The sequence below is a fragment of the Epinephelus moara genome, chromosome 4 (genome assembly GCF_006386435.1).
Source record: "Epinephelus moara isolate mb chromosome 4, YSFRI_EMoa_1.0, whole genome shotgun sequence".
Lineage (NCBI taxonomy): Eukaryota > Metazoa > Chordata > Actinopteri > Perciformes > Serranidae > Epinephelus > Epinephelus moara.
The window spans coordinates 24,014,250-24,028,874 of record NC_065509.1 but is presented as its reverse complement, the minus strand read 5'-3'; the positions used below and the strand labels follow the sequence as shown (position 1 = coordinate 24,028,874).

Genomic DNA, 14,625 nt, shown 5'->3' with positions numbered 1-14,625 from the left:
TCTCTCTTTGACGTGTCCCTCAGGTTGGTATCTGCAGTTCATATCTCCCTCCACCTCCTCACTCTCTCTTTCTGCTTCTTTCTGTCTTTCCAGGAGTGTCCAAGTGGTGTCGTCAATGAGGAAACGTTCAAGCAAATATACTCCCAGTTCTTCCCTCATGGAGGTAAAGAGAGAGCGTTGTGCTGTTTGAATCTATACCTGTCTGTGTCTCTGTATTGTCTCCATCAAGGACACTGACAGGTAGGGATGGGTAACGAGAACTGGTAAAAAATTTGTTTCCAGTCCCTGACTGCTCAGTACCAAAATGTCAATAACTTTGTGGACAAACAATGATGCTATTGGTTTTTATATAACATTGATTCATTCAACATAGACAGCATTTTTAAACTCCTAACCTCCCCTATTGATGATGAAGCTGCTGGCGTCAGGCGATTACGTCTGATGTTGTATAACTGCATTGTTTTCTTTGTTATCTATTGCTATTGACGTCTGTGAAGCTCAAGGACCGGAGTTCTGTGGTAATTTGTAATACTGTTTAAATTTAGCCTCTTGAAGTGAAGCAGCATGAAGGCACATCACCAACAGACATTTGTTGATCAGACATCTGTAGCAATTTCTCATCCCTTGTTATATATGCAGGACAAACTGTTGAGTCTTTTCACATCTTTTCATGCCATGTCTTTATGTTTTTAGATCAAACTATGGAAAGTAGTCTTTACTGATAGGCATTGATATCAGTACCAATGAAATCCTAATGGTACCCATCGCTTCTGACAAGCACTTTCTCCTTCCTCCTGCAGATGCCAGCACCTATGCACACTACCTGTTCAATGCATTTGACACAGCACACAGCGGCTCCATAAAGTTTGAGGTTTGCTCGATTTGTTTTTAACGTGGTAACACTCTTGTTTTTGTTTACAAACTATCTTTCCTTTGTCAGTTTATTACTCTGTCCTTCCTGTCTCCATCAGGACTTTGTGACAGCCCTGTCCATCCTGCTGAGAGGCTCCATCACTGAGAAGCTGCAGTGGACCTTCAACCTTTACGATATCAACAGAGATGGATACATCAACAAAGAGGTGTGTGTTTGTGAAGGGCAGGCAGCTGTAGACAGGTTTTGCGGCAACAACTACCATCGCCAAACAAATGCCTATGATTTGTGCTGTTCATGGCCACTCCAATAGACCAAATCAGGAATAAACTAGGGCACACAGAAACATGGCGCCAAACAAGGATCAAATACCATCCTAAGTCTGGAGAAGCGGAGTCAGTTAACGTTAAGTTAAAGCAGTGATTCTCAAAGTGTGGGGCATAGAGCCACTGCAGGTGGGGCGTGAATGACCAGCGGAAAAATATGGAGTGAAATAATGTTAAATGTATATGATTTATGTAGGGAAAATAAACAAACAAGAGCTTGCTGATGCTGTCACTTTGACCTTTAATTCACTAAACTTCAACATTCTTTTATTATTATTTGCTTCCCCAACTATTGTTAGTGATTCACAAAAAACGTGGGGTGGGGGGCATTTAATCTTTTATGGCTTCTGACAGAAAACATTTGAGAACCACTCAGTTAAAATGTTGTGTTAAACATGTCTTGAGTTGGTATTGCTATGCAATTATAATGTGCTGTGACAACTTCTCTGTTTTTAACAACATTTCATGAGACCTCTGGGACTGGTGACCAAGTAGAGGATAGTAGGTAAAGTTAGCTAGCTCACAGCCTGACACTAGCTTTGCATCCATAGACAGAGCTGAAATATGAAAAGATATAAAACAGTTATAGTCTGCTAAAGTTAGACTCTTTCATCTGGCTTGCCATGCATCAGGGAGTCCGGAGGACGATGTAATTTGTAATGAAGATCCTCTCCACCCTGGGCAAATGGGTCAAGTTGTGTTAAATCACTTTTCTTCACTTTGTATGGATCACATCTGAAATGAGTTTCTGATGATACGTGCTGCCTGCAGGTTCATCCAGCCTTTTTATGTAGAAACTTTCCTCTATTTCCAATTCATGCAGTATATGGATTTATCACTTCCTGCTCTCCATCTGAGTTTCATGTTCTAATAGTCACTTGATTCCAAACAAGATATTGTGGTCATATACCCGCTGTGTTTGTATTTTTATGTTGATCTCATACTTCAGGCCTCACTTGTGTTTATGTGTATGTGCTTCTGTTCTGTTTCACAGGAGATGACAGACATCGTCAGAGCGATATATGACATGATGGGGAAGTACACTTACCCTGTCTTGAAAAACGACGCACCCAAACAGCATGTGGATGCCTTCTTTCAGGTAACAACAGCTGAACCCTTTGACCAAATTTGGGTAGTAAGCATGAGCAGTGATATCTGTCATGGCTTCAGAGCAAATAAAAGGGTGAAAATTAAGGAAACATACCTAAAAATCCAGGAACAAGACATGTGCTGGACACACTGACTAGTAGTAACAGAAAAATGCCAAAAAGACACAATGACAGTGACCTCACAGAACGAGAATGTGTTTATTTACAAACTACNATTAAGGAAACATACCTAAAAATCCAGGAACAAGACATGTGCTGGACACACTGACTAGTAGCAGGTGATCTCTGAGAAGTGCTGTAGTGTCTCTGCAGTGGAGCGCCGATAACAGAAAAATGCCAAAAAGACACAATGACAGTGACCTCACAGAACGAGAATGTGTTTATTTACAAACTACATTTGTTTTTTTTTTGTTTTTTTAAGATATTTTTCTGGGCATTTTAGCCTTTAATTGGGAGGACAGGTGAGTGTGAGAGGGGGAGAGATAGAGGGAGTGACATGCAGCAAAAGGCCACAGGTTGGACTCGAACCCAGGCCGCTGCAGCAACAGCCTTGTACATGGGGCACCTGCTCTATCCACTAAGCAACCAACGCCCCACTATCTTTGATTAAAATCTTAATATCTGACTCACTTTGACCGTTTGTGTGTTGCTCTCCACAGAAAATGGACAAAAACAGAGACGGTGTGGTCACTCTGGATGAATTCATCCTCTCCTGTCAAGAGGTACTCTTTCGTTTTGTCCTTAGAGTTCACATCTCCCTTACACACATTACATTACAGACATTTTAACATCACAGCAGGAAATGCACAGGTGTAAATGCTAAAATTAAAAATGGTTGAATTCCATTTATAGAGCAGAGTCATTGTTAATGTCATTAACACCTGTGCTTTTCCTGCTGTGACACAATGTCTGCTTTGAAAAAGACCTACGCTGTGTTCTGAATGGCATACTTTTCTCACTTTCAGTGCGTAAGGCAGCTCCCCTTACAAAGTAGTTGATGGAGTATGCATACAATTGGGAGATATTATTTAGTCATAACATTGCACCTTGAACTTTGACCCTCTTGCTTATTCGTCACAATCCAAAGTGCAAAACTAATGTATGTTAAAGGGCTTGTTTGAGATGAACTGTCTGTGCTTTCCAATACCCATACTATCATACTGTATAGTATGGCAGAAAAAGATTTAGTATGTCCCAGTACATAGTATGTCAAATGCAGTATGCCAAAATACCAGGATGTTCTACTACATCCAGTCCAGTTTTACAGTATGCAAGCCAGCATGCTTTTCTGGCTATTCTGACCCACAATCTTCTGTACAGCGGACGATACGTCACATCGACTGAGCTGCAAACAGATGAGAGCTCATTGACAGCTGTCAGAAGTCACAGTGATGGATGAAAATGCATTCAAGTGACTGATGACCAGTTGAATAGTAATATTAGGAATATTAATTGTTTGATTGAATAAAAAAAACAGAAATATAACCAACAACAAAAGAGCATACGTGTTAAATAACACTAACAGAAAAATGTAAAGCCTCTGTAATTCTATAATAATATGACTATAATATGTTAGAATCCTCAGTGTATGCAGTTATTACTTATTGCAAAGTAACAACAGCAGAACTCCCGGGTTGACCTCTGTCTCTGGAGAGTTCGGTGAACGGCATTTTGTTTTATCTCCATGGTAATGGGTATATGAGTAAGAGGGTCCAAGTTCATCGAGTAATGTTATGAGAAAGTAGTATGTCTCATCTGTGTGCATACTGCATGCAACAGTACATACTCTTTAAGGGCAGCTGCAGGACCTACTAAAAGTAAAAAGAAAAAGTGTGCGATTCGGAACGCTCCCTGTGTCTCGCATGAGAAGACAGCAGGGGGTGGTGAGAAAAAGTCAAATCAGACAGTTTGCTGCAAAGTGGCTCTACTTCCACCAGCCTTCAAAGAATGAACAGGAAGTCAGAACTATTTAACTCCTGTTACATTAATCTGTAGGCTACCTGTAGTTTGCAGACGATGTATTACTATCATTATTAGTGGTATTAGTATTATTATCAAGCACACAAGGTATGTTTGTTCACAAATTAAACCTCCATTGCACAACATAAGACAAATAGCCTAAAATCTAGCATTAAATATTAGAATTACACATAAAATTAGGATTTTCTACAGAACATCTTACCTTAAACAAGCCTATTGTATTAATTATTCATACGAGTTGCAAAAAATGTGTAGTACTGACACTTGAATGTCATTCGTCATTGCGACTTCTGTCAGCTGTCAGCGAGCTGTCATCTGTCTGCGGCCCAGTTGATGTGACGAATCTTCTGTTGCGCAGAGGATTGTGGGTCAGAATAGCCAGAAAGGCATGCTGGCTTGCATACTGCAAAATGTGACTGGGTAAAGTAGGAAATGGTGGTATTTTCAGCAGGCTGCGTTTGAAGTGCAATGTAATGGGACATACAAAATCTTTTTCTGGCATCCTAAGTAGTATGGTAGTATGGGTATTATAGCTTTTAAAAGAAACATTCAAATTATTATAGTTATTATTTGCATAAAGGTCTTATTCCCTCAGATTATTTTCTTATGTTCGTCTGATGCAGGTCTCACTATACTGGCAATTAATTAAGGTCTTTGCTACCTTTTATATCACTGTGTGTGTTTGTCTGCAGAGATCACTGACCAACATTTTACAGGCTCTTACTGCCCCCTAGTGGCCAGTAAACTGAATTAAGTGGTGATTGTTGGATGACTTCATTCTCACAGTCAGCCTCTTAATTTTCCATCTCTCCTCTTTTACAGGACGAAAACATCATGAGGTCTCTACAGCTGTTTGAAAATGTCATCTAGACAGTGAAGAAGAGGGGGACGGTGCAATAGATGAAAACACAGAGAGAGGAGAAAAGAACAAAGGAGGAGAAAGAGAGATGAACATGCAAGAGAAAAGGATGGCGGGCAATCAATAGGAAACATGGATCTTGTCGCTTTGTGTGGGACGGTTGCCACGAAACAAATCCATGGTGACAAACCATCACCGGTTTTGGAAAATGGACTCAAACCCCTCATATGACCATTTACCTCGTCTCCATCCTCCTCGTTTGTTGGTGTCATTACCGTCGCCTTGGACATTGTGTATCCATGACATTGTGTAAATACTGATTCTCTAACATTTGGTTGAACGCTTTTCAGAAACGTGTAAATTGAACAACTTTATCAAGCAGGACTGAAATTCCTGAAAGCAGCTCAGCGGCAAGATCAACCCGATGCATAGTTAGTGCATAAGAGGCGTAAATAATAGCTGTTTTCATCATGACTTTCTGTGTCAACGCAACAAAACATGAGCAATATTGTGAAGCATGCAAGACAGAGGCCTATACGGCGTATTTAACGTATGTGCCATGAAGAACTCCGTGGCGATATACTCAGCTATATGTGCATACATTTGGGAAGGTCTGGGCGTAGCATCTCACAGAGCCACCTCATCTGTTCTCAGACTGTAAAGGTTCGCAGAGCTGAATTTGACCTCAGCCGGCTTGCATCAGTCTTACGTCCTGTGACAGCTTGCTACGGTCCTCTCTACACCCACTGTGCGTGTTCCAGTGGTGTCAGTCAGTGTTTCAATGTTGTAACGACCCGACTGTAGATATTTAACTGTCGTATTCGTGGCTTCTTCTTGCTGTGTGGAATCATTCCTGTCTTGTCTGCGTGTTTCTGACTCTGACTGTCTGTCTGTCTTTCTGTCTAATTAGATATACCTGTTCTTACTCCACCTGACACTCATTGTGAAATAAAGAGCACTGGCGTACAGATGCAGAGTGACACAGGGGACATGCATGTGTTTATGTGTGGTGTCCTGGTGTAAAAGTTTGCCTGAATATTAGTGTCATTTTTCCTAGCATGTACAAGCATTCATCTTGTGGACACTAATCAGTCCAGCTGAGCTGTCTGTGCCAGAGAGGAGAGTGTCGTCGTCAGATCTGTCTGTTAAAAAAAAAAAAAAAAGTCGACTTGGAGCGACCAACCTTTCACTGTGAGGGAGAGACAGTAGAGGGGAGCAGGGAGGAGGGATGTGGAGACAGAATAGAGGCAGACGAGAGAGACCCTTTCACTGATTCTGAAGGAACGGAAGCCATGTTTCGAACAAGAGCCATCGTTTTGACGATTGAGCAGGACAAAAAAAACAGATTTATTAATGCTTTACTGTCATGCCCACTCACTGTGCTACCAATAGCGTGATTTAAAAAAAATAAAAAAAAATAAAAAAGCTGAAATGTGTTGCGGCTCATCTCAAATGTACCCAGACATACTTCCAGATAGACTGACGGACAGGAAGACAAACAGACAGCTTCAAACTGTCATAATGAAATAATGTGTGTATTGAAATATTGTATAAAATCATTATATTTATCAATAAACTTTTCAAGAAACAAAATCACGTCTGCTATCTTTCACCTTGTCACCCCATAATCTTTTTTTATAGCTTATAATTATGGTGTGTTAAAATCTTAAAATCATTTTTTTATGGTGCACCATAAACAGCACGAGCAGAAAGAGTCACAAGAACAGTTTATATTGTTATTTACACATATACAATGAAAGTACAAAAGGAGTTGTACATTTGTGCCCCGATTCCCAAAGGACACACAAATAAAGCATGATAATGTGCATATGAAAAAAAAAAAAACGTCACCACCATCACTGAACATGCATCACTCCCTTTATTACCCAACTTGCAGCCTCTTTCATATTTTCCTCTCTCCCCCCTCTTACCCTGACATCTATTTCCCTTTTATTACTGCGCAACAAAAGCATTTCTCCCCCATAATGGAACATTTTAGGCATCTTTTTCTTGGGCTGAGGTGGTGCACTAAACCTGGAGACGGACAGGTGACCGTGGTGGTGCATTGCAGCTGGAGTGGGTACATTTATAAATGAGATTGGAAGGAAAGTTTAAGCACCAGAACAGTTAAGAAAAATATCTGGAGCAGCTTTCATATCTGCATTTTTTGTGTGTGTATTTTAATAAAACAGACATTTTCACATTTGTATGCAAGTACTCTATTGTATAGGTGTTGGGATGTAGGCCTTGCCTTTATATGGCTGGTGTTCTTCCCTTTCTAAGTGTTGAACAATGTGTCTGATGCTTGAGAGAAGACAAAGGGGTACATTTCTCCCTCTTATTCTAGTAAACAGAATAAGTACAAGCATTAGAGGACAATCACAGAATTTTTTAATGACAAGTTCTGTTTCCTTTTTTTTGTTGTTGAATTTGAAAAAGTCTCTTCCCAAGCACAGAGCTGCAAGATTTATTCCAAGAAAAGTTCTGTTTCTCTTTCAAATCAGGCATCACTCACCATCTCCATCACTTCAGGTCCATTTTCTCACCCGTCCACTCAAATGGCTGTGACCCCTTCTTCAGTTTTTCTGCTCCAACTTTCTTTTTTTTTTTTTTTTTTAAATTTTAAATCCATTGCATGGATCAAAAAAGTAAGTCCCACTGTCCTCATGTAGGGCCTAATTAAATTGATTTTTATCCTCCCAGGGATAATAGCTGATGCTTATTGATTACAGCATGGCGTCTGGTCTCTTATTCCCTCTCCTCGGCCCAGGGTTGGAGGTTCTGCAGGGCGTACAGGGAGGAGTTATGGGCGCACAGTGGATCCGACACCGCTGATTCGCTGAGGGACTTCTGGAGGGCGGACTGCTGCAGCTGCAGGATGAGACGATTGGCCTGCTGACGCTCCGCCTCCCTCTCCTCGGCTGTCTGTCTCCTGGAGAAAGACGGGGAAGATATGTGAAACATTCATATATTTATGAATATATAAACCAAAAGAGGAGTTATGTAAGATTAAAGGACAGCAAGGAAGAGGTTGCAAGTGTGAAAACACCCCAGTGGCTGCGTAAAACAGCGGTGGTGAGCTCTTAGAATAAAATAAATGTATGTATAGAGCTTTACAAGGATGTCAAGGTTTGTGTCAAGCATGAATTATATGCAAAACATGACAAAAATATATAGTATTTGACTGGCTGTAATATTTGGTAGAAACTACATTTTTGAGATTTTTAAAAACGATTTTACTCCACTTAATATTTAATATAGGCCTAATTAGTTGTAAAAGACGAAACAGAAGAAGAGAAAAATGCCAATATGATAATAAAACTACATCCAGGATTGTGTTTTTAAATTGCAGTTTATATTCAGCCCATGGTTTTTTTTTTGTTCCGTGTCGACGAGGTCAAGCCACAGGAAATGGCGCGTGGGGTCACCTGCACAACCAGGAAAGTTTGGTTTCACAAGCAAGGTGTACCTATTTGCGTAAACGTGCTATAGTGCAGGTTTTTAAAAGACAAAATGTGATGAGATTGAGTTCCAAGTGTAAGTACGGACAACTCAAACTCAAATATGAAATGTCATACCAACCTCCACTTGGTCCTGCGGTTCTGGAACCAGGTTTTCACCTGTGCGTCTGTCATCTTCAGACTCTTGGCCAGGGCCGCCCGCTCGGCGCTGGCCAGGTACTTCTGCCGGTGGAAGCGTTTCTCCAGCTCGCAGATCTGAACCCTGGAGAAGGACGTGCGGGGCTTTTTCCGTTTGGGCGGTGTCCGGTTCTGGTACGGGTGTCCTATCCGCCGCGTAACGGCGAACGGCACCAGAGCCGCTGCAGGAGAGCAGAGAGCAGAGACACAGCGGTGAGTGGAAGATGAGATTTTGCTACAGCACCAAACAGACTAATTCACTCCCCACTCTGTATGGAAATTCAAGGCCATATATCACAGATATCTGCCCTGTTTGACAACAATTCCCTATTTAGACTGTGTAAGCCACGTGTGAGATATGAGAGATGAAATTTATTGTGAAGGATGAGTCTGGCCAAGTATGGCAAACAATGTAATTATAAAAAAAATATATTAAAAAAAGCTTTAACTATGACAGCTTTAACAGATAATATCCAGACTGCTAATTACAGAGAGGACAGCAGGCCTATTGGCCTAATATTTTCCCATACCTATTAGGCCTTTAATAATAAAAGCTCCTGTTAATTTATCTCCACATTTGTGTTAAATACACAGAAAATATCACACATTTTTATTGTTTTAGATGATATTTTTTTTTTTATCTTACTTTTCTCTACAATTTCTAAAATAAATAATCTGACAGCCTAACAGGCTTTTTTTCTTATTTATCTTCAATTTATCCAATGAATAACATTTTAGTTATTTTCACTACAACAGTAAATTTTGATAAATAATGCTTTTGCTATTTTAAAACAACACCTTATGAAAGTAGTGTGTGATTGCACATGAGTATTTGTTTGGAAGGAAATATTCAGCTGCCAAATAGAAGTCAGTCACACAAACACAATGTTATAATAATAATCTGGAAATGTAGTTTACGTCATGATTTAGAAAAACATTTAAACTAGTGTCCTGTTGTTATTTTAAGCCAATTTAATAATTAAAGTGAAAACATTTCTCTTGGCTTTAAAAAAACCTTTACAAATATTTGTGACGTGTTATTTTATGTTTCAACAAACAATAAAATATAAATGAGAGGAGCCCGTCAGGTGTAACAGCTGGCCTACCTGATATTCTGTCCTTGGCGAACCTGTTTCCTATCCAAGGGAAGCACAGCCCCCCAAACCCAGGGACAGCGCTCTGGACGGGGGCCGGGGGTCCCGGGGCTGTCATGGGTCTGTGTGCCGGGACTCGAATCACTCCCCGGCTGCCCAGACTCCTGCTCTCCCCGTATGAACCTGAAGCCTCCACCGGAGGCATTATACCGGAGAGGGAGATAGACAGCGCGGTGTATGAGGGCGCGCTGGCCCCGGTCGGGCTTCCTAAACTGTAATAAGCGTCCCCGTTGCTTAAATCGGATCCACTTTGTCTTCCAGCCGTGCGCCCGCTTTCTGGCTCCGTACCGGCTCCCAGGATCTGGTCGATGCCGAAGCTGATGGGCTCGTGATGGGCCGGTTTTGGAGGAGGGCTCGGCGCGCTGGGTGCTTGCTCCATCCCCGTCGCCTTGTCGCAAAAAGGACGCAAAAACTGAACAGGATGTTTTCAAGGGGAAGAACAACAGGGTCAAACTGAACCAAAAGTAATCGCCAGTAGTGTCTCCATCGCTGTCCGGCCGTGTGAGCAGAATCCAGCGTGTCCTCGTTGTCTCTAACAGGCCTCTTTCAGAGGACTGGGTCCTCTCTACAGGCTGTGGTGAAAGTTTGATGGGCGTTTGGAGAGATGTGACGCTCTGTCCTCCTCTCAGCGCGTCAAAACGCTCAGTCTAGCAGCTCCGTCCTCCTCCATCCCTCTCCACCATTCATTGGCTGGCACCAGAATGACTGATTGAATGTTAATGGGGGTAGGCCCACAATTTGGCACAAGGTTTCCCATAACCACGGGCGTCAGCTTGTTATATATATGGCAAGATATGGCATCTTCGTGCCTTTCTGAGTGAGTCACTCTTTGATGTTGTCGTTTTTTATCATTATTATGGAGAGTAAGGAACGAGCGACAACTTCATGGAAATTTATATGGCCTATGTAAAAAGAGTCGCACCAGGGATCACTGAAGATCAATGTTCTTTTACGCGTCTTTAGTGACGAACGTCTAATATTTAATCGTTTCAACCAACTGGTGTTTGGTCAGTCATCTGTCAGCGTTCCGCTCATTCCCGTAAATGTCCGCACTGTGTACGGGTTTATAAGTTCTGGTGACAAATGATATAAGATAGAAAAACTTTTTACACACCCCAGGGTCTGATGAATTGATGCTTCTGCGTACTTTTCAGGCGAGGCACAAAATGCGCATCATTTGTCCTCTTGGTGTCTGTGTCACCTCTTCAATTTGTGTCGTTTGACACACGTGAAATGTACACGAATAATACGTTTACAGGAAACTGCTTCAAAGCTATTAAGGAGTGCTTTATAACCTGAAGACGATTCGTCATGGATGTGTTATAAAAGAGAGACCAAAAGGAAGAAATGTCGGTCTGAATTTCTCTCCCTATTAATTAAAATCCTTCACATCGTCCAGGCCTTATAATCAAATGTAGGGAGTTATTTTTTGTATTCCTTTGACATTCGCCTGCACTGTGGCATTTAATGTTTAACAGTTTCAAAATGTTTGATTTTTCACCTGAAACCTAAAATGATTGAATGTTTTTCCCATATTCGTAATACGCCGGATTAAAAACCTTAAATGTTCACACCTTAAAACCAAATGTAGAGCAGCCACATTCGCGTTAATTCATGCTGGCTTGATGAAGTTACATAAAAAATAATGTAAAAACACTTAATAATCCATTTTAACACATTATATTAAATGTGATATGTGTGAGATTATTGAGGCAGAATTAAAATGATCATTTAACTGGCGCGTAATTACGCACAGGAAACCCACCACGTCTCTTTTTAAAAGACAAGGACAGCAGCCTAATTGAACATTGTCAGTGAATCACCAGCACCTATTGAGCATGGCAAAGCGTTACGTGGCCTTATTTGTTCCTGGATAGCCAGTGTGTGCCACATTAAATGACCTGACAAGGGAAGGCCATGGGCTACTTCAGATAAAGTGTCCGGGCTCTGGAAGCTGCTCTCCGCTCAGATTCAATGTAACAGGCGCCCAAAGTGACCGGATAATCACATTTCCACTAACTTGTCTCAGGGACAGACAAATGCGCGTCGGGTTCGGATGCGGCAGGTGGCTTTTTAGGCTCACACATATCACATTACAGTACTTAAACTAATGCCCAACATATTCATTTAGTGACAAAGAGGGTTAAATTTGTAGGCTTTTAAGAGATCTGCGCAAACCTGTTCATTAATCATCGTTTTTGTGGGCATGTGTTTTAATGTCTGAACTATATCGTAACTAAAATGTTTTTGGGGTAGTCTGTGTTTTTGGCAAATTTAATGTGGGCTATTTGGTGCATGTTTCAGGGGGGATTCAGGGAGCATGCCCCCCTCAATATTTGGTACATGAAAACATAAAAGTAGTAGAGGACTTTTATTTTGACAAAATTAATGACACTGAAGGCACAAATTGTTGCATAAAAAGTCGCCAGAAATGCAGGAAATTAAGTGATGCTCGAAATTTTCTGGCACAGGACCCCCTTAACACCCTATTTCATATGTGTGCCCCCAAATGTTAAAAGAACATTTAAACATACGCCCTTGGATAATATTTCCTGTGTTTGTACTGTTTCTGTGATCACAATCCATTATTTTAAATGTATAGTGAATTTATCTGATACTGTATTTTATAGTGCATCAAAAGAAATCTTAAAATAAAGAAGATGAAATGTTTAAAGTGTAAGTTGTGAGGTTATACGCCATAACACCACGCGCAAATGCAAAGATAATGTAGTGGGGTAATATATATTTAAACCCAGATCCGCATCTCGCCCTTCACAATAAAGTCTTATGAAGCAATATGAGATGGGACAAGGCCCGAGGTGTTTGTTTGGCAATATGGACAGACTCTGAGTGTTGGCTGCTTCACCCTGCCATATGTGAGCTCACCGGTGGCTTTTGATGGGGGAGAATTGGTCTGTTATAGCTGTCATCTTTGTGGACATTTTTATGTTCCTCTTGATGACATTTGCAAAGAATAATTCCCCGACAGTAATTATGGCTATGAGTTTGTGACTCGAACAGGGGCCGCGTGTTTAAATTGATTTAATTTATTCATAACAATTACACCGCCACTTATAGGACGACGCATATCACAACTGCTTCGTGTAAATGAACAATTATTGCGTTTATGGTGGCTGCTCTGCAGAGTGAAGGCAGTCCTCTCCAGCCTGCGCACACACACCGCAGACGGGGTCCCACTGGTTGCAGATGTTGGGTGTTAGTAATCCGGTGTAATCCAATGATTATGAGTGATTACGACACATTATCTCTGACCTACCGGGACACCAACGTGACACCGGTTATCCTAAACCCACCAGGAGCAGCCCCGGCCCGCCTCCAGCCAGCCTTTCTGGATTTATTAATGCTCTGAATGTTGAAGACAGTGTCGGATCATTTCATTGCTTCATGATTACAGCAGAAAAGGTAAAAAATAATTGATACCAAGAGTCCACTTAAAAAAAAGCCCCCTTCACAGAGCAGCCTTGAGGTTATCTCGTTTAGGCCAAAATATTTAGATAGTATTTCTGGAAAGCCTGCAGCGCACACCAGCAATTAAGATGCGCATCAATCCTCGTTTTTTTCCACAGGCAATATAAAAGCTGACACCCTGATTCCAAAAGTCCAAAAAGAAACGACAACAAAAGAGTGAAAGAGTGCGATTTGTTTGAGAAATTACCACTTGATCTGCATAATCGGGGGTCTGGGCTGCAGCTCGGTACCCGGGGGCTGCGTTTTTATTGCGCGTCTCTTCGCCGTTATCAATTTCAGCAGCGCGCCTGACTTTTTAAAAGGGGGACGAGGCCGGCTGCTTCTGAATAATGAATGACACGCTTTTATATTGTCGCTAAAGTGCCCGTGATGTTACAATATGAAAAGGCAGCGGTAAGTAATAGTGCATTTAAAGGGGATGTAGTGTATTATTATGATGTAAAAGAGAAGGAGAGAGGCGGTGGAGAGAGGGAGATGAGTGGATAGCAGCACCCAGAGAGAGAGGGAGAGATTGTTTTATTACAATAAGAGGAGATGAGTTTGCCTCGCAGCGAAATGGGGACCAGTTAATGAAACTTTACCGCAGCTAACGATTTCCCCTCCCTCGCTCTAAAAACCGCCCTTATGAAATATTTAAACTATTTAATATAGGTAGTATTAAGCTGAAAGACACTGGCATCGGCCATCTGACAACATTTACAAGGCTGTGGATTTTTTAAAGTTGGGTAAACAAAGCTTTACGGCCCCTCTTCCCTCAGCCCACATACAACAAAAGGCGTGTAGTAAATCACGCTCACATTGAGTGCAATATAGAGAAAATGTGTTTTACTGTTGGGGAGACTTGATTTAGTCTAATTTACACTTTTCTCCATAGCAAGCCATGCATCTTCTCACACAGCAGTTTACAGGCTCATCCTATCAATATGAGCCCGTCTTGTCTGCAATGGGAGGGATAGCCTAGCGTGGCCCCAGTGTGGGGGGATAGTGTTTCATATTGACATGCTCAGTGGGATTGTTGGATGAGAGGAGAGGAATGGGATCCCCCATCAGGGACCCTGTCAGGGCCATCATCATCCCTGGGCTGTCACTGGACCTCTGCTCTGTAAGCTGTGGACACAATTTATCTGCCAGACCCTTAAAAAAACGGATAAACCATGTCAGACAGAGGCGTAGATTTAGAGGAGGGGGGGGGGGGGGGG

General features: G+C 41.6%; 2 protein-coding genes across 7 annotated transcripts in view; one reads left to right on the top strand and one right to left on the bottom strand.

The window, feature by feature from the left end:
* The window catches only part of LOC126389473 (Kv channel-interacting protein 1), a 63,219-nt gene extending 56,512 nt beyond the window's left edge, over positions 1 to 6,707 (top strand). For 3 of the 6 annotated variants that reach the window (XM_050043196.1, XM_050043195.1, XM_050043191.1), the window contains exons 3-8: positions 94 to 163; positions 801 to 871; positions 972 to 1,079; positions 2,192 to 2,296; positions 2,966 to 3,028; positions 5,109 to 6,699. In XM_050043196.1, the coding sequence (XP_049899153.1) occupies positions 94 to 163; positions 801 to 871; positions 972 to 1,079; positions 2,192 to 2,296; positions 2,966 to 3,028; positions 5,109 to 5,156 (465 nt within the window). In that variant the 3' untranslated portion in view covers positions 5,157 to 6,699. Of the gene's footprint in view, positions 1 to 93; positions 164 to 800; positions 872 to 971; positions 1,080 to 2,191; positions 2,297 to 2,965; positions 3,029 to 5,108 lie in introns of all 6 variants that reach the window. The other 3 variants (XM_050043192.1, XM_050043194.1, XM_050043193.1) reach the window with 3 other exon arrangements.
* A 152-nt stretch (positions 6,708 to 6,859) lies between these two features.
* LOC126389472 (T-cell leukemia homeobox protein 3-like) lies at positions 6,860 to 10,566 on the bottom strand. The gene is made up of 3 exons (XM_050043189.1): positions 9,890 to 10,566; positions 8,728 to 8,965; positions 6,860 to 8,077 (listed from the first exon to the last, which is right to left on the bottom strand). The coding sequence occupies exons 1-3, from the start codon at positions 10,314 to 10,316 to the stop codon at positions 7,894 to 7,896; spliced, it is 849 nt and encodes a 282-aa protein (XP_049899146.1). The 5' UTR covers positions 10,317 to 10,566; the 3' UTR covers positions 6,860 to 7,893.
* Positions 10,567 to 14,625: the final 4,059 nt, after the last annotated feature.

Excerpts from the sequence above, each read along its gene's own strand:
- LOC126389472 (XM_050043189.1), bottom strand. The coding sequence starts at position 10,316 with ATGGAGCAAGCACCCAGCGCGCCGAGCCCTCCTCCAAAACCGGCCCAT. Across the intron at positions 8,966-9,889 it reads CGCCAAGGACAGAATATCAG|CGGCTCTGGTGCCGTTCGCC; the intron begins GTAGGCCAGCTG and ends GCTCTCCTGCAG. Across the intron at positions 8,078-8,727 it reads AACCGCAGGACCAAGTGGAG|GAGACAGACAGCCGAGGAGA; the intron begins GTTGGTATGACA and ends GTCTTTCTCCAG.